We start from the raw sequence: 20,068 nt of genomic DNA on the forward strand, positions 1-20,068 counted from the left end.
CTAGCTCATTTTTTCTTGCCTGTGCTACGGGCTTCCAGGTACCCGTGTCTTTTCAGTAAATCACTTCTCTACTTAGAACCAGTTCTTCTTCCTTAAAACTAGAGATGCTGACACCTCCCGCCCTTTCAGAAGCGCCTGCCTCCCACCATCCTCTGTCCCCGAGCTGTCCGGCCCGGCTTGAGCCACAGACTTTTCCAAGGCGCACGGGCGGGAAGGAGCTGCGCGGCTCAGGTTCGGGCCACGGGTGGTGAAGACCCCATCAGGAGGGAGCAGGGTGAGGGGTTAGAATGTAACTGGGATCTCAGAGAGCCTCTAACAAATAAAAGTGATTAATGTCAGCAACCGGAGAAAAAGAGCAGTCATTCCCTGCTTTTCTCTTCTGAATCCCTCTTTTCCCTCACCCAACTCCAAAAGCACGTACCTTTGGCTTACACGCGCTTGAAATATTTATAATCTATTTCCTTCACGATTAGAGCTTTCAGTCTGCTGTCTACATAAGAGTTGTCCTGTATTTTTCTACCCAGAACCTGAGGGGAAAATACTGTCCCCTATCAAATACGGCAGGGCCTCCCCCCTTCCCCAAGCAGACACAATCACTTAAAACACACAACATGATCTTCTTTATTTAATTGTTTAATCAGTTTACATTCCACAACTGACAGGTTATTTATTTGTATTTTTTTTTTTCCATGAACAAGTCATTTAATTAATTACCAGACACTTTTTTTTTTCTTCAATCGATGGAAATACAGTATTTCTGCCAATTTGAAAAAAAGAAAATTGCACGATGCAGTCAGTGAAGTCCCAGGTGCTCTCTGCTCCCTCAGTCCTCGCGAAGTCCCGGGAACCCGGCCGTGTCCCCTCCCGCCCCCCTCCCGCCGCCCGGTGCAATCAGCAGTCTCGGGATCTGGTTGGGATCACCTTTCGTGTAATTAATTAACTGTGAGAAGGAACGGACAGTACAGTAGATCTGATAAGATGTAGCATTCTTGGTGAGATCAAACAACACATTTATTCACATCGTATCAGAACGAATTAACGTAGGAGTTAATCTTAGTTTAGCACCAATAACCACGGGGATCGCTGCCGCCAGGGCAGAGGCGTGTGGGGATCCTGCAGTGCACGCGCTCCTTGTCTGACCAATCGGAAAGCACTATGCAAATGAAAGGGACATTCATGTATCTCGCCTGAGCCGTGACCCGGTGGACCCTCGGCACCCCAGGGGTTGGGGGGTTTTGCCGGCTCTGGTCCCCATCTAACGGCCACACGTAAGACATACTCACCGAGTCAGCTCATTGTCTTTTGCTCGGTAACACAAGGCTCTGCACGGTACGTTTTACAATGAGTCGAACCTTGTCACCCTGGCTCTTTGAAAGGCGTTGAGGATGAGGGGTTGCACTAAGACCTTGCAACTTTGTCTTTCCCCCCCTCCCTGAACAAAAGAGGTGTCTTGACATCGAAGGAAGGTCCGGGGCAGGGAAGAGATAGGCGATGGTGGACCGAGACCCAGGGCCAAGGACAGAGCTTGTCACTGTCACCTTCCCAGGAGACCCAGTCTGCCTGCGGCCACTGCTCTTCCCAGCGTGTCCCCTTTTTAGCATTTGACTTGAAGAGACACATTTAAGGAGAGTAAGGGATTGAGCAAACAGCCCCAAATATTGGTGAGATGTTATTAGCAAGTGACTGGACCAGGGGACAAAAGATTGTGGAGATCTTTGTTCTCGACAGAGAAAAGGCCTCTCTGGGCGCACTGCACCCCCCCCCCCATCACTGTGAGATACCGGGAGCCTGGATAAGGGATGAGCCGATGTTCCTGTAGCTGAGACAGTGACCTGCTTTGGCCTCTGGGACCTCTGCAGGTCACTGGGCTATGCCCAGGGGCAGTGCTGATACCCCTCTGGGGCAGGTGGGACACGGATTTGACAAGCACTGGTCCCCTCTAACTAAGCAGGTAGAAGCCAGGACAGCAGCCTGGACATGGCTCCTGTTCTTTCTGCTCTGGGCCAGCACTGACCTCCGGCCTTGGTCGGATGTAAGATCTGAGTGACTCTCGGGTGAGGAGGGTCCCCTTCAGTTTTGTGACAAAGAGTCTAAGTCTTCGCTGTCCTAGGTGGTAGCCAGTAGCCACGTGTGATCACTGAGCCCTGGAAATGTGGCTGATCCAAATTGAGACGTTTTCTAAGAATAAAACTCATATTGGACTTCGAAGGCTTCATTCGAAGGCTTCAGTCATTTTTTTTTATATTGATTCCATGTTAAAATAATAATAGTTTAGACACGTTGGGTTGAAATCTGTGTTGAAATGAATTTCACCTGTTTTTCTGGACTTTGGAAAATGGGGCTATTGTTGTTATCACTACTTGGATGATATTTAAAATTGCATGTGTGGTCTGAGTTGGACCTGCCGGCCAGCACTGGATTAAATTGCCTTCCAGGGCCGCTCTTCGCGTTGTAAGGTCGCCCACGCTGCTTCTCTTTCCTACTTTCTCTAACTTCCGGGGGCCCTGCCTTTTGGGGCTCCTTCTCTGCTGCCCTGCTGAGGACGCTCTGGGATTCTGCCACTTTCCCTTCAAAAGGGTTTTTTTTTATCTTAATTCCACCGCCAACCCCCCTCTGCCTAGATCCCACCCCCTGCCAGGATTTCCTCTTTCTGATTTGGCAGCGTCCCTTAGCCAGACTCCCTGTTCCCGTCTAATGTCGAAAACCATTAGAACAGAGAGTTACGAGCAGACGCTAGTGACAGCCAGACACTAGTGACAAGCTAGGTCTGTGTGGTGAGTCACAGATCACAAAGCCATTCACACGCATCAGGCCCTTTCATAGTCTCTCCTGCGCCAGCACGGGGAAGCTCTGTCCGCAACGACAGGAAAATGAGACCGGCGAGGTTGGGGGAAGGCATCTGAGATTGAAAGGTAGATCGAAGGCTTTGGACTCTGAGCGCACACCGGCCGCGAGCTTGAGGTCACTTTCTGAGGATGAAAGTGGGGCGAGAGCAGCAGGGCGGGCTCTGCAGATGTACCTCCGGGACCTAAGTGCACAGCTGCGTGGGCTCGGGGCCTCGCTAAAAGTAGCAGCAGAACGGCCGAGGAGACTTGGTGGCCCAGGGGCCCTGGGAACCGCCTGCTCCCTGTTGGGCTGGGAGGACATGGAGACATGGTGAGGTAACAGGACGCGACTGAGGCCTGGAGCAAGCCAGCGACCAAGCTGCTCAAGCAACCCCAGGATCGGGTCTGTGTGTTGACCTTCGCGATGGCCTTCACCCTTGGGCTTTGACGACTTGCTTTCGCTTTTTTGGAAAATATAGTTTACTTTAAAGGCAAAAACGATTAGAACAGAGAGTTACGAGCAGACACTAGTGACAGTCAGAGAAACAACCAGAAAAAAGTCCTCTGCCAATGGCTCCCCTCCCTTCTTACCCCACCCAGTCAGGATCTGGGGGCGGCCCACCTAAGCCCTCAGAAAACTGAGGGCTGCATCAGTGCATTTGTTTAGCCTCAAGCCCCTCCCCCTTAGGTTCCGTTTCCACTTTTATTTGTACATTTTTACAGATAGCCTTGAACAGCAGAACAGTCACACCATGGGCGGGAACGGGCCAGGAGTATGGGGATGAGTCAGTGAGAGCTCTCTAAGAGAAAGGCCTGGTCACATCCACAACAGCACAGACACCCCGGCACATACGGGCTGGAAAGGGTCTACAGGTGACCGGGACAGGAAGGGAGAGGCTCAACCAGCGGGAGAAACGGGGGACTGGAGAGGACAGAGGGACACAGGCTTCCCCAAGGAGCAAGGTCCAGTCCCTGGAAGTGAAGAGGAGGCGTTGCGATGGCTGAGGTCGGTGTCTGTCTAAGGGAGGCCAGGTTTGAGCTCCTGCTGTGCCACCCCCAAGCTTGCACCCAGTTTTCTGTTTCTCAATAGTGAACAAACACCCTCTACAGTTGGTGGGGCCCCATCCCTGCAGGGTACAAGGGCTTGGCAGGCCCTCAGAGAAGGCCTTACCCTGACACGAAACTCGGTCACCTGCAGAGCAGAGTGCAGACCCTTCGGCAAGTACATTCTCCCCCTGCGTAGAAGCTAAGATTCCGTCTTCCCAGAAGGATCCCACCCAGAGCCTCTCCCAGTGGAGGCACCACCCAAAGGAATTCCCATGAGAACCCACACCTTCTGCTGACGCCTTCAGCTTCACCCCCCGGCAAGAGGAAGATCCCAGCTCCTTAAACTTGCTCCCAACCTTAAACCAAACAGACTGTTAAGATGGCTCAGAATCTGATCTCCCCCCACACTCACGCACGGATGGCCAGAGATAATGTTGGGAGGATGGTGAAGCAGAACATCAGGCGATGACCTGGGCCTCGGCCAATAGTTACCTGTTTTAGCTCATCTATGTGATTTTCTCCGTATGGTTTACTTGTTCCGTCACCTCTGGGCATAAGCAAGAGGGATTAAGAGTGTCCTTTGCAAAACTGGCTTTGAAACAAGGGAAGAAAGCCTGGGAATGGGCGGATGAGGGAGCCAAGTTCTCTGAAGGCCCTGAACGAGGGAATCCAATCCCACGTGCTCGGGTGGACAGGCGGCCAAGATGACTTATCACCCTAGACTATCCTTTCAGCAGCGAGCGGGCCCCTGCCGCCGCCGAGTAATTTGAACAGTGCCTAATTCATGTGCTACTTCGTGTTTGCAATGTCTTTGTCACCCTTAATATGCCATGAGGTAAAGTGTTATCACTGTCCTCACTTTGTGCATGAGGAAGTTCAAGTATGGAGAAGACACAGTGCCCAGAGGCCCACAGCATCTTAGTGCGGAGCTGAAATGAAGTTTACAGGAGCTGGGTTATGCAGATGTCGCTTCATTAGTGAGCTGCTCCAGCTTCGGGGCTCTTACACCTAGAATTAGACTGAGATGGCCCTCAAAAAAACAAAAGGAAAAAAAAATTCCATAGTAGGAAACGTTCAGCTCTGTCCCAAGCCTGGCGCTAAGCTCTGGCGTTGAGCTTTCCAAAGGCCTCTTTGCTGTCCTTGGGGGCTCAGAGCCCTGTGCTCCTGCTGCCATGAACAAGGTCAACTCCACGCAGTTCACTACCATGGACTGTCCTCCTGGCCCCAATTTCCAAACCAACACAACCACCAACCGGGACATGTCAGGGCTATGACCCTCATGACGCCTCAGAGCGATGGACTTATGAACAATCTTTTCATTTTTCTAATTTTCTACAATGAGCATGTACTATTTGGGGAAAAAAAAAGTCAAAGAGCCAATAATAATGGAGTCTAAGAACTAACAATGATGTTTAAGAAACATTTTGCACCATGGCGGCATCAACGGAAAGAGGGCAAACAGCCCACCAAGTTGACTGCTTTGAGAGACACCAGAATCTTTTATGCCCATCAGCTCAGGTGGGCTTGTTTAAAAATCTGTCCCCCTTAATTATGTGCCAGCTGGAAGACAGCACAGAAGCCAACCTGGTTGGTATGCACCAAATATTTTTATCTGCGATGAAACCACGGCTCACTACGACTCATCTTTTTGGAAAGGGCTGGGTGAGTCCACTGGGATGGTTGGTCCCTGGGGCAGAGAAAGCTGGCTTCACCTTAGCTACAAGAATCAACCAAGCATCCCTCACAAACCACACCATAGATGACCAGAGCGCACTTCTTCCCACTCCATCTCCCAAGATACTTGAAAATAGTTGATTGGTGCTCCCAGTATAAGCCAGGTGAAGACAGAGTCCATTCTAGATGTCTCTGGATTTCATTTTTCTGAATCTGACTCAAGTGGGCAGCTTCGGAGACCGAAGCCGCAGAGCCTCCGACTAACTCAGCAAATAAAGGCGATGATTTCATTTCAGGCCTCTTATGACTGTGGATAAATACAGGGTCCAGTCTCAGAGTCCTGGGCTGCTTTCTGCCTTTCCCCCAGCAAGAGGATGTACCAAAGGGCCACCAGGGCCAGGGTGCTGCGTATGGACGTGTGGTCTTGACTTGGTGGAGTTGTCAGGCCTTTGTGACTTCATGATCCCTGAAGTTGAGAGGGTAGAGTTGTTGAAAGGCTGGGGGTGAAGCTGGAACAGGCACATTTTAAATTTTCTTTATATTTTGATGCCCAGGAGCCACAGACCTCCTTATAAAACCTTGTAGAGTCACAACGAACAAGGATAGGGGCTGCTTGGAGTGTATGAGCCTCTAGAGACAAACTCCTTAACTGTTTTAACTGACCAGTGTTGATGCAGAAGGAAAGCAGGAGTGAATGGAGAGAGGAAAAGGGAATATAAAAGAGGAAACCATAACTCCGAAAAAGGGGAGAGAAAGAAATAGGACCTTCTTCCAGGCAGATACCCCACCTTCCTAAATCCTCAATCTCACAGGGTAAGGAAGGAAAGAAAAGATGAAATGGCCCCCGTGCTCCAGGTTGACATGTATGGAGCTCAAAACACATACAAGGTCATAGACCTTGAACTTGACCTGGAGTAGGGGCTGGCGGCTTTAGAGAGGATGCTGACCCTAAATCCCTCAGAAGGTTGGGTCCTACACTGATATGGAGTTAGCAGAATCTGACTTAAAGAGTCTTACGGTCAAGGCCCCCCTCCTTCCTCAGCCACCTCCCACCAGGAAGCTTCGTGTTCACCTGGGCTCCAGCTCCTATGCTGAAGGGATCAGGGTCACCTAAGATCTCCCATTGGCCAGGACTTGGGCTTCCATCCTGGCCACGGGGCTGGGCATGCTCTGGGTCCCAAGCGGGATCAGACCCCAGCGTGTGTGTGTCTGTACCTATCTGGCCCCATTAACAAAAACAGCAGCTCCAAGCTCCTACCCTGCTGATGGTATTGAGCGCAGAGGGCTCACTTCTTTCCCGGGAGGCCTCCTAACATTTCAGGGAGGTTTCACAGGGATGCAGTAAGCTGTGTCAATGGTCTATCATAAAGATTAGTACTTGGGGAGGGTGGGTGATCTATTTTCGGCAAGCATGGCATGAAAAAGGAAGGTGTAACTAACAGTAGGTCTGTGAGGCAGCATCCCCAAACATGGTTACTAAAGAAAAGTTTAAATGATTGAGAGCAAACTGTCCCATTTAGGATTCTTTCCCCATTTTCCTGGAACTGGAAAACAGCTGGAATTTGGGTCGGGTCACACACAAGCCCCCTGCCCCAAACAGACACTCATGGACACCTGCGGTTCTCTACTCCGCAGGGCCCATTCAAGACACTTAGAAGAAAGACGAAGGCCTCGAAATCGAGATACTCCTCACTTTTCCTCAACCCAGTGTGCCCTTCCCTTTGAGAGGGGAATCTGACTTTTCAAAGAAAACTTTTAAACAGTTCCCTGTACAACTGAAGGCTAGGTTTTCCTGAAATTTATCTCCCTTCTCGCAGAATGAATGCTCTGTTTTAGAAATAATCCTTAGAAGCTGAGTTGAAAGCGAACAGCATTTCCCGCCACGCCCCTCGCCCCTCACTGCCCAGCACACCCACATCCAGGGCACTCACACGCGGGACCTTTTGCAGAAGCTGACCGGTGTCGCTGGCAAGGAAGTCTTGAAGAGTACACCCACACCTGCGTCCAGGTGCACACTGGCACACACACACACACAATGCACCGAGAGATACACACACCCAGAGACCCCCGTCCGGGCCCATTCACGCGCACCGGACGTCCTATGTGGATGTGAGTTCACACACGCGGTCAAAAAGAGCAGATGAGGCGGCAGGACTGGCAGCCTGGCAGCCTGGCAGCCTGGCGGGTGGCAGAGGCAGGTGCTCAGTGGTCAGCAGGTGAGAAAAGGCGGAGGGAGACAGATGAAACAGAGCGCAAGGGTGGGGAGGAGGGCTGCTGGGTGGGTGGCCAAGTTCCCAAAGCATTTTCATTTCTGAAGCCACTGAACTCTCGGCTACACGGCTGACCACGACTGTAGAGCTCGGGGACTCTCTCCCTGCCTCCCCAGGGCTGTCCATCCCCAGCAGGGTCACCGAGGTGGCTGCCAGCTGCTCCCGCCCACTCTCTCCACCAGACTCCTGCCCCTACAGCTGAACCTGTGGGCCCATCACCTGCAGTGGGCCAAGTTGCTCGAATGAGCCCGAGACACCGGGCTGGATTTGGGCCACCTCTGTTTGGGTGCTGGCCACTATGACGGCTGTTTGGGGATTCATGGCCTTGCCTGTCGAGAGGGGAAGGAAGAAGGGGAAGTCAAGAGTTCTCTGTTAATTTACACAATATCATACAAACTCGAGCCCATGGGACACGGAGGTGCTCTCTCCGCATGTGACCCATTTTCTTTCATCTGTACAGAAGTCACCTCTAGGGAAGGGGTAGACGTCCAGTGACGAAGGACAGCTTCCACGATGGGGAGGAACAGGTCTTGTTTGGTGGACAGACTTGTAGGACAGCAGCGGAGGCCGCATCCCTTCTCCCTCCTGAACCATGTCCCCCTCTCGCTCATGACTCCTGTGCCCAGCTGAGTCGTGAATTCTGAAACGAGAGGACTAGAGCCCGTGGGGTCCCAGAACGATGGACATGAAGAAACACGGGGTCCTCAGCCCAGGGGTGGCGTTCTTGGTTCTGCCCTCTGGGAATTTCAGCTGCACTAAAAAGAATAGAAAAATGCAACACACACGATAAAACTCACACTCGGCAAACACCCACCACACACACACACTCCAGGGACCAGAAGCTGCAGAACTGGTGCCTCGGGGCCTCGGTGCGGGGCCACGAAACCACCCCAGCGGATAGACAGACAGAATGCGGTATTTCCATTTGAAAAGGGGAAAAGGGAACCACCCAGAGTAGTCACACACACATACACACACTCACACACACACACACACACATCACAGCATCGCTCCAGGGCTCCGATCTGCCCGGGGAGTGCAGGTGGGGCTGGGGCGGGGCGGCCTCTTGCTGGACTGGGCGTAAGGCAGCTGGAAGGTGAGACTGGGTTTTCCGAGCATCCGCTGAGTGTCCCTTCCTTGACGCAGGTCTTGCCCCTCAGCAGGCTGTTCTCTCCCCCTTTCCACCTCTAGAGCTCTGTCCAACAGTGTGGCAGCCAAGAGAAGGCGTCCCTCTTGCTTCATTTTTCTCCTGCACTCCTGTGCGTCGCTGGCGGGCTGGGAGGAAACCAGCCCAGGCTCCGCCAGGGCCTCAGAGGGTTGGTGACATTCTGTGACTAAGGGTGCTGCTTCTCTGTGATATGATCGGTGTTGGGGGTGACTGGCCCAGCGGGTGGCATTTCCTTCCCTACATCTGTGCCACTCCAGCCCACCGGCACCGTCCCTTCCCAGCCCACCACCCCGTCCTCGGGAGTGACGGGGAGCAGTGACGTTCACTCTGTCCTCAAGGAGCCATGGAGCCAAAAGTTAAGAATGGATGGAAGAGCCACGTGGTGGGAACGCCTTCCCCATCTCGGCGATGAGGCAACACACACAGAGTCCGACGAGATGCGGTGCCTGGGCCACCTCCACTCTGCCTTGGCACTGGCCTCATCGGGATTTAGTTTTGTTTTATATATGTATATTATATATATATTTATATATATATATATATGTATGGGTTTGTTTTTTAGCACACTGTCCCGTTCTCGGGTCTGGATTTGGGGCAGTTGGTCCTCGGGACAGGTTGCACAGAGGGGGCCAAGGTACAGAAGAACCCCGAGATGAGGGTGAGGCCCAGGCCCCCCCACGCGCAGAACATGGACCATCCGTAGCCATGGCTGATGTCATCGGGGAGTCCATACAGGTAGCGGGGGTAGCGTGACAGCTCGAAGTTGATCCCGGCCACACAGGTGCACAGTGATATGATGCAGAAGGTTCCTGAGGAGAAGGGGAGAGGCGGGGGGTGGGGGGAGTGGAGAAGGGAAGGGGAGAGGGGAGAGGGAGAGAGAAAGAGAGAAGTGAGGCTCACGGCAGCTTCAGTTTTCCCGAGTTAGAAAAAAAGAACAGGTCCAGGTAAGAGGGACCGGCTGACAAGCTCACTATCTGGAAATGTTCATGGAGAGAGAACAGTACTAAGGGATCGAGGCTTCCTCGCTCTCCAATAACTGTCCCGTGTTGGACAAACTCCAGAAGCATCTCCTTTGGGAAAATACTAAATAAATATCCTGGTAGAGCTTTCGTGTAGGAGTGAGGCAGAGAGCCTTCCGTTCGTTTTTCTTGAAGCATTTAACAATTCGTTGTTTTTCTTTGGAGATTAAAAAAACACACCACACTCCATTGGCTGCTTATTTAAAGAGAAAAGATACGTTTATTATTTTCTTTCTATAGATAACGTCTTCCTACAATATTGGGTTTGCCTTGGATCCATTCACCAACAGGCAGGCCACATCCCGGAATCCCTTTCCCATCTCCCAGAGTGTCCTCCACAGCACACTAACCCTGTGAGCTCCGCCCTTACGCAGTGGCAGCCGGGTCCACAGCCTCCGGGAAAGTCTGTCCATGACTCCTCACCATGGGGATTCATAATCCAGTTTGCATGCATCCCGTTTTCCAGCCCAGTCTTAGGAGGTATTTCACAAGCTTACTCAGTGTTGGGCCCTCCCCTTTAAAAACATTACTCACCAGGAGAGACGGGATGTTATAAAATGCTATAGGATTATACACCCATTTTTAACTGATAGAGATATTTGGAGTCACTCAAATGAGCTCAAGAGCTTTCCTCAGTCTCTTCTGTCTCTTCTGTCACCACTGACAATGGCCTGAAGAAGTATATGCATAGTTTGGAAAAGCTGGGTCGATGGAAGGTAGAGGGAGAAGGGTATTGTTTAGGGGTAGGGAACCAGAGAGGTGCATTTTGCTTACATTTATTTAAGGCATCTTGCCCTCTAGTGGCGAAGTTTCTTCCAGCCCTCGGGCCCATGATCTTGCAATAATTTAAACGGCCCCGGTGGCAGCAATCACACCCAACGTTACTAGGCATTGCGGCTGGGACTGTGCTAAGTGCTTCATAGGTGCTGGTGCTTTAATTCTCGAGACAAATCTATAAGGTAGGTTATATTGTTGTCCCCATTTTACTGATGGAGGAAACTGAGGCCCAGAGAGCTTAAACCATTTGCCCGAGATGACCCAGCTAGTAACTAACTGGTGGAGCCAGGCTACAGACTCAGGCGGGCCAGGGCCAGAGTCTGCAGTCCTGTCCTCCCTGCAAGTCCGACGGCATTCATGAGCTGCAAGTCCACGCCTTTGGCAGAAAGGGCCAATCGATCTCAACCCTCATTCCTGCTGCTTCTGGAAGGGGCCTCGGTCTCCTACTCAGCCCAGCCCTCTGGGCAGCCGGCCCCAGCCAGTCAGTGCAGCTGGCTGGAATGAGAAAGGAAATCTGATTATAATTGCCCTCCCTGTGCCAGGGCGCTCATTCGAACAGACTCAGAGCTCAGGGAGTCCAGTTAGGAGAGGTGGCACCACCCCGTGCAGCTGTGCTAATAAGGCTCTCTGCCATCGAGGGAACGGTGGCCTCCAGATCCATCCAGTGTCCCCATTAGCAAAGTCCATCTGTGAGTGGAAAAGCACAGCCAGCGGGTACAACAAACCATGCCACCGTGAATGCTTCCTCCCGAGTGTTCAAACAGGACACCTGCTCTCTTGCATGACCATCCCCACAGGAAGCTGCCTCAGGCACCACATCCCTGATGTCACCTTGCAACCTACCGCCCCACCCTGGCCACTCCTCTCTGCGTGTCCTGCCAGCACCTGTCTAGCGGAGGAGAGGGCCGTGCGGTGTCCCGGGTCTGCTGCCCACCCTCTGTCCCCTGCCCCGTCCCCTCCACCCCGGGCACAGCTGAGGCCGGAGTGAGGGGAGAGGGAGGGAGCAGTCTTCACGCCCAGGCCGCCGGCCCCGCGCTCCAGCACCACATCCCGCTTCCCCGTCGGCCTCCGTTGAGCTGCCACCATTTCTGATTAAGTGTTCCACTGGCTGCCAAATATTAGATTCTAGCTCCTCCCCTAGTTTTAGCTTCTTGGCTGGGTGACAGCTTCTTCCTTCCTGGCTATCTCTGCCCTCGGTTTCCAAGCTGTCCCCTGACCCAGGACTGGCCTCCCCTCCCTAGACGTCCCTCTCTGTCTCCTGTAGGGGCCTCCCGGCTGCCTTTTGTCTTTTCAGGCTTGAGAGCCCCCCTCACACTCCTCCTGGCACCCTCGCCCTCTCCGATGACTTGAACTACCACCAGTACATGAGAGAGTCACAGCGTCACGTGATATCGTATGTTACGTGATTGCGTGTCCCCAGTCCCCAGGGACACAGTCTGTTCCAAGTATTCCCTGGCTACACACAGATGTCCCGTTAGCCCCGATTCCCTCAATTTCTCTTCCAAAGTCTTGCTTCTCTAGCAGGGGGATCAACCAGCCTAGTTTGCCTGGAAGTTGGTGGGGGGGCAGGTGTGTCCCTGGGAAGTCCTGGGCTGCATGGGACACCCTGGTCACCTTTCCCACAGGTTCCCTCACAGTCCTGCTCTCCACCCCGGGGCCAATCGGTGACACTGTGATGACGCCGTAATGAACCCTTTGCTGGCAATGCCGGCGCCCAGTGGGAGCACAGAACCGTGGATCCAGGATGTGTTGCTGAAGTAAGAAATGCCAGGCTAGGAGAGCGTTGCTTGGGGGCAGCTAATTCTTTTGCAAGCCTGAAATGTCACAGGGAACTCCATCGGCCACCCAATAAGGGTTCTTATCCGGTACCAAGGTCTGGTTAAGCTGGTGTTCAGAGCTCTGGTGTTAATCCCTGCCCAGCCCACTTCTGGGTGCCGAGTGCAGGTGGGTAAGACGGACAGATGGACGGGACTAGCCTCCTGTGTGGTTGCTACCGTATCAGCCTCCACGGAAGGGGTGGCAGACCACACGTCTCCACTCCCTCCAGGGTCTGCCAGAGCCACCAGGGCAGTCACGCGGCACCAGCGGACCCTGTGGAGAATCGTCATCAGAACCGAGGCCTCAGGCGGCGGCAGCAATGCTCCCACCAATTCCGGAGCCATCGCCCAGGCAACCGTGGCCCTGGCGAGGGCTCTCGCAGGAACTGGGGCAGGGACATACTGTGTGCATGGGCACTTTCCCCAATAGCTGCCCCTTGTGCGGCCAAGCTGTGCCCGAATCTTTGCTGGCATATAATTTCTGCAGCTTTCCAGGGGCCAGAAACCCATCTGCGTGACATTCTTTTTCCGCCCTTGGAAATGAGGAACAGTGTGTGCAGTCCCCACCTAACCCGTGCATGTTGCCTTGTTGCTACGTGGCCAGAGGGCTGCTGTAATGATCCCAGCCCACAGGTGGCCGCAAAGCTGTCACTGCAGGAGTGCCCTTGTGGACATGCAAGTCAGGGACCTCCGAGACGCATTAGCCCATGTCCTCCCTAAGACACTCACTCCCCCGTCAGCTCGTTTCCTCCTGGAAACAAGCAAGTCAGCAGTCAGAGAAAGGACTCCTCCTCCACCAGCGGCATCTGCACCCTCCAAAGCTGATGTCTGCCAAACCCTTCTTTTGCTTGGATTAAATGCCTCGGCAGCCTTTAGCTCCCGAGAGCACTCTCTCGCTTTGCTCGGACTGCGTGGAATATAAATGGCTGTTGAATTATACGCTGTTGCTGCAGCAGCAGCCCACAGGCAGGTCACATGGGGCTTTCCATCCAAGGTGCCTCGGGGGATCACTGGGACGAGGCAGGAGTGGTGGCAGCCTCTGGAGGACACACTGCAAGGGATGGGGCCTCGAGTCAGGACAGACCATCCATCATTCTGCAAACTCTGCCAACGCTCTAGGCTGAGACGCTGCATGAGTGTCTTCTCACCCCCGGGAAAGTGGCATTTGTGTTTCCAAGGCTGTGTCTACACGCTGCGTGCCTGTCCTGCGTCTGGACAGGATTAGGCCATAGTGACAACATCCCAACTCAAGCACCGAAGAGACTGGTCCATCCGTTCGGGCTGGCATTGTTTCTAAAGGAAACGCCTCCCAGTTCCTATCAGAGGTCTTACCCCCCCGTTTTTTACATATCTACAGGGTGGACACACAGGTGTCACGGACTGAATTGTGTCCTTGCAAGATTCACTGTGAAGCCCTAACCCTCAGTGCCTCGGCAGTGACTGTACCATTAAAGAGGTAATTAAGTTAAAATGAGGCCATTATGCTGGGCCCTGATCCAATATGACTGGTGTCCTTATAAGAAGAAGAGATTAGGACATAGAGAGACACCAGCCAGCTGCATGCACAGAGGGAAGGCCACAGGAAGAGGCAGCAAAGGGGTGCCCATCTGCAAGCCAGGGAGGGAGGCCTCGGAGGAACCAAACCCGCCAACACCTTGATCTTGTCCTTTCAGCTTCCAGAACTGTGAGAAAATCGATCTCTCTTGTTTAAGCCACCCAGGCTCCCGTATTCTGTTTGGGCAGACCTAGCAATCAAATACAACAGGCGAATACATAATAATTATCCTATTAACATAACATTTCAATCTGAACATTATGGCCACCTTGTAGCTACAACAGGCATCTAAACGGAGCCATATAAAGCAATAGCTGCTGGGCATCTTGTGTGTTTTTCCTTCATTTAGTCACCCTCACCAATGCGTCTAGGCTTCCTCCCACTAAATGCCAATCAACGAATTTCTTCTCTTAGGTGTATATTTGGATTTGGCTACAAGATCAGCGCCCCTGGTAGCTTCCATACCAAAGATAGAGCCTTTACAAACTTATGGAAACATCTAAAGGGCTGAGCAAATGAAACAGGGAGTTGGTGGGTGTTCAAAGAGCTTTGTCCCAATGGAAGTTAGTTCAGTCTCTCTGATGGGAGTCTGACCTTTCCATCCCCTCCTAGTCTATGGAGAGCCCCTGTAAGCTATCCTAGAAGTTATCCCCATGGGCCAACCAAGTTCCGAGTCTCCCAAGAAGCCTTCCCTGAGTGTGCCCAGCACAAGGTAATCCACACTTTTCCCGAATCCCTGAAACATTTATGGTCTGCCACAGGCCACCTGACAAGGAATGAAGGACACCTCTTGTTTTAGCTTGTGTCCAGCTCTAGCTCTCTGCCGAACCGGATGGTAGTGGTGTCTCCTTTTGTATTATACACAGCACTGAGCGTTCAACCAGATCACCGGAGAGATGGATTTTTAGGCTGTGGAGCTTTGGGGTGAAAATATGGACCTGGAAACCTGGAGGGGAATGAAGTAGGTGTGCCCGGTCCTCCCACCTTCTTCTTTCCTCCTAGATCGCTTTGTGATTGCGCAGGTGTTCGTGCGCGTGTGAGTGGGCCTGTGCATGCCCACGCACGGACCCGCCTACCCGTGTCTCAATGGGCCCCTTGGATTTCAGGAGGCATTTTAATTTTTGCAGAAGTTCGGCATCTGAATAATACCCTCCCGGCAGGATTACTTTGAAGAGCGATAATCATAACTGTGAAAAGGCTTAGGGAAGTTAAAATTGCTTTCTACATGTAAGGTATAATATTAGAAACCGCAAGCTTTCAGCGAGGGCAAAGACAAATTGTTCTGGAGCAAGAGGAAAAAAACAGGGCTGCTGCCTTCGTTGCCATCGCCCGAGCCACCCGCTCCGGCCCCGGCCGCGTAGATGCTACACGGGGAAGCGGCCGCTCCCGACAAAGAAAGTGCTCACTCAGGAGTCTGCGTTCTGCGGCCTTTGTTGCAACCAGAACCATGGACACTGGGAAATCTCAGAGTACACTGAGGCAGACCCTCCTCGTGATGCAATGGATTTGGGGGCTCAGAGAGGCGATGGCGCCCAGTGGGGGTCACATTGTGACACTGTGGGTTTGTGAAGAAGGGTGTGAGGCCTGTGGCTCCCCCCGGGTGGAGAGAAGGAAGTAGCCCCAAGAGAAGAGCTGGGAATCGCTATGCACCATGAGACAGGGACCTGTCGTAGGTGCTGTGGAGGTCCTGGCCCTGGTCCTCTGGAATATAGGAGCAGCACGCACAGTCATCCCGTCCTCATTTATTAAACACCCATATGTAATGCTCTGTGAGCTAGAGTTTTAAAAATATATATATATATTTTATTGATTTCAGAGAGAGGAAGGGAGAAGGGGAGAGAGAGAGAAACATCAATGATGAGAGTCATTGATCGGCTGCCTCCTGCTCGCCCCCTACTGGGGATGGAGCCCGCAACCCGGGCATGTGCCCTGACTGGGAGTCGAACCATGACCACCTGGTTCATGGGTGGACGCTCAACTGCTGAGCCACGCCAGCTGGGCTGAGAGCTAGATCTTTCCATTCCCTTCTTTCTTCTTTTGCTAAAACAAGACCACCCTTCTTTCTCCTGGAGAAGCAATTCTGTGATCACGATGATTAATTCAAGCACAGGCACTTGGCTCAAGCCAAGTCTCAATTTTTGTATCGCCTGTACCTCTTGCGGTTGCTGTGAGATTATATACATACATATAATTATATATGTAAATTGCATATACATATGTATATGTAGTTATACATAATATATATAGCACAGCACACAAACTGTGTAATATCCATAGTAATCTCAAGCTAAATGATTTGCTAAAGGACCCAAAGCATAAATCCCAAGCTATTATTTGATTTTACTGTAAAGCCAAACTATGGGGTTTCAGAAACATTTGAAAACTAGCCACTATCCTTGTTTCCATTGCCCCCGTTAAAAAAAATATTCCCCCAGGGGAAGCAACTACCGGCCCATTCCACTTTTGCACACCTGACGTTGGATATTTCATGCTTCATGGAACAAAATGTTGGAAGGATCTGAGGTGAGTGGTCTGTGGTGGGCTATGAGCTTTCTAAATAGGGCGGGAGAGAGAGTTCTAGAAAGGGAATGAATCAACAGTATAGCACGTCAAAAAGGCTCAAAGACACAGACAACAGAGGGAAGGGGGGTGGGGGGAGATAGGAGAGGATAAAGGGGGGGTAAATGGTGGTGCAAGGAGACTTGACTTTGGGTTGGTGACCACACAATACAATATACAGATGATGTATTATAGAATTGTACACCTGAAACCTATATAATTTTATTAACCAAGGTTACCTCGATAAATTCAATAAAAACAATTTAAAAAATCAGTACTACACAAGCAAATTGGATAACTTAGATGAAATGGATGAATTTCTAGAAACACAAAACCAAACAATACTGAATCATGAAGAAATGTAAAATCTGAATAAACCTATAACTAATAGGAGAATTGAATTAGGGGAAAAAAAGACTGCAGCGTGTCCTCTTTTCAATACAAATCTTTGCAGATTCTACCCATCTGGGCCTTGGTTCAGAGCTGAGGATTAGTGGGATCCAACTGGCTTCTTACCTAACTGAGAGTGGCATCTACAGCTGTGCCGAGAGGAACGTGCCCAAGCTGAGAACAGCGAGCGGCCAAGAGCAAAGCCACTGGGAGCACGCCGTCTTCCTGCCCCTGCTTGGCTCTCCCCTCCCTCCTGGCCACCTCTTTCTGGTCAACAATGACCCACGGCGCTAACTCTGAGAAGCTCTAGGGCAGAGGGCGATCTTGCTCTGAGTTCTTGCCGGGAACAATGCTTGAAGTTATACAAAACCTCCTGCACAGTCTGGTTGCTCTGGTCATTCATTGTCCCAGTAGCAGAGAAAGCCACATCACCGCCCAGCGCCAGCAGGAAGCTCAAGTTTGAGTTCCCATTTCGATTATTGTAAGGCTCTTCCAGCCCAGGGGTGCACCAGGGTGTCCTGCTCCTGCTTCCTGGTAGGAAAGCTGCAAATGATGGGGATGTGGCTTCATGGAAAGAAAACACTACCAAGAAATCAGACAATCCAGGTTCTGGTCCCCTCCCTGCCCGTGAAGTGGGCGCATCACCTCATCTCTCTGGGCTGTGATCCCTTCAACCATAAAGGACAGGAGGCAGGACCAGCTCTCTGATGCCTTCCAGCCAAGTGATCTCATGACGTTAGGTATTGGGGTGAGAAGGTGCCACCCTCTCTGAATTGCTCTACGACTGGCTGTCACTTATTTTGTCCAGCATGAGCCACCTGGAGACAAGCTACGGCTTCTCACCTCCTGACATGCACAGAAGGGCTGGCAGATGAGACCATTAGATGTCATTAGCCGACCTCAACGTGCATATGAGGCTCAGCTCTAAATTGCCTTGATTTTCAGCGTGGGAGGATTGGGACACAGCTGGTTAAGTGTCTGGAGGAAATTGGCTCCTGAAAGAAGTCTCTCTGGCTTCGGCCCTATCTGATCCAGGCCCCTGCCACGGTAATTAGTAGAGAAAGATGCTTGGGGTGGTGGCCAGAAGATCAGGTGAGCCCGCCACCTGCTTTGGTTTATGTTTCCGTACGCTTGGCTCATTTGTCAGCTTGGCTGTGCCTTTCTTTAAGGTGAAATCCTGTACCCGGGTGATATTTGCATCCTGTCCCCTCACTGCTGGGTCACTGAACACATACATCACTTTATATAGACCAGACACTGATGTGTAATATTTATGATGTGACAGGCATTGTTTTGAGTGCTTTATAAATGCTAACTCTCTAATCCTCAAAGCAACCTTCTGGTGTGGAAAGCAACCTTAGAGGAGGAAAGCGAGGCGCAGAGAGGTTAAGTAAACTGCGCAAGGTCACACAGCTAGTAAGGACGGAGCTAGGGTTCAAACCCATGCTTTCCCCACTTGTTATATTGACTCTCATTTCTTAAGCGTGCGTCCTGTCTCTGGAGGTGGACTGGAAACAATGTAAGTAAAAAAGCTCTCTTCCCCTACAGGGTCCTATGCACGGTGGTGTTTAAATTAGACTTACAGCGGGGTTTAAATTAGACTTAGCGACTAGATGATGAGACTCGGGGAGGAGACCCTGCCATTATCAAATGCGGCCCTGGGGAGGTTGTGGGTACCTGAGTTAGTAAAACCTGGCTGCTGACTTCTTCAGAGAACTAGAGAAACCGATCGCAACCTGTGTACAACTTCTCTCCTTATTTGTGTCAGCGAGAGGGCTGACTTCCTGCAGAGGGGCATGGGTTTTGTTTAAAACAAGGAATTGATTGGAAGGAGGGGAGCGCTCACAGAATTATAGGCAGAGCTGGACAACAGGACAGCAAAGCCTCGGAAAATAAAGGGCAGCAGCCAGGGCAGGCCCTTCGCCCTGTGATCTGGTGGCAGGCATGACGGGTGTCCCCTGGAGCCCTGCCCAGGACATGACTTGGCTTCTGCTTTTCTCTCTGCGACTCTCCTCTCAGGAATCCAGTGGGCAAGGGGTATGGCTTCACGGGCAGGGACCTGAGTTTTCCATGAGGGCGGAGAGCTCAGGAAGAAAAGGAGTCAAGATCAGAGCGCTAACTCCTTCGATAAGACTCTTGGTAGCTTCCCAACGGGCCAGAAACTAACCCCAGGGGACAGAGAAAGCTGGGACCTAGAAGAGAACCCCAAAGGAGCTCAGCATGGCCCAGCCTGCCCGACGGGTCCTGCTGTCCGGCCAGCTCCCCCTCTAATCCTACTGGCTCGCAGCCCTTATAGCTCCTCTTTTCTCTTGAAGGTCTGAGGAATGAAAATTATTCACTCCTCTCCCTTTTCTGAATTCAAACTCAAATGAGAAAAGAGCCTCAGAAAGGAGGTAGGCAGGGAGAAAATATCAGCAGTATGACAGATGAGGCTAGTGTGCCAACTGAGGCCTAAGCCCTGGCCATGGCCAAGCAAGCTCACCAGTACTCTCCCCCCAGCGCTGGCATCTTAGGGCGATTTGCCCGAGGAGACGTTCAGGGCTGTGGAGAAGATACACGCACACTGGTGGGCCAGAGAGAGGAAGAAAAACAGGCCTCCAAGCTGGCCTCCTGAGGCTGGCCTTGGCCGTGGGCCTTGGCACGGGGATGCTGGCTACTTGGAGAACTGGCCAAGGGCGGGGGACCCGGCTGGTGCTGGGCTCCACCAGCGCGGCCTCTCTTAACCTCACCCACCAGAGAAGTCGGTGATCTCTTGTCCCATAGGAAGTAGGGCTTAAAAGGAAGCGTCTGTCCTAAAGAGATGAGAGAAAGCCCTCCAGTCCCCTTGGCAACGCTAACTCAGGAACCCTACAAACCGGAGACCCAAAGGCTTCCGGGAGATGTGCTTTCAATGGAACTTGTCTGAAATGTTAGGAGCTGAGCCAGAGGGGGTATTTTAATCAACTAATTATTATTTTAAGTAAATTA

General features: G+C 51.9%; 1 protein-coding gene across 1 annotated transcript in view; it reads right to left on the minus strand.

Annotated features, from left to right (window-relative positions):
* Positions 1-9,469: 9,469 nt before the first annotated feature.
* Positions 9,470-20,068, minus strand: part of TMEM178B (transmembrane protein 178B) — a gene marked incomplete at its 5' end in the record, with an annotated part of 307,367 nt that continues 296,768 nt past the window's right edge. The window contains one exon of the mRNA XM_081148066.1: positions 9,470-9,793. Coding sequence (XP_081004192.1) covers positions 9,543-9,793 — 251 coding nt within the window. The 3' untranslated portion in view covers positions 9,470-9,542. The remainder of the gene's footprint in view (positions 9,794-20,068) is intronic.

The sequence above is a fragment of the Miniopterus schreibersii genome, assembly GCF_964146895.1.
Source record: "Miniopterus schreibersii genome assembly, chromosome: 9".
NCBI classification, from domain to species: domain Eukaryota; kingdom Metazoa; phylum Chordata; class Mammalia; order Chiroptera; family Miniopteridae; genus Miniopterus; species Miniopterus schreibersii.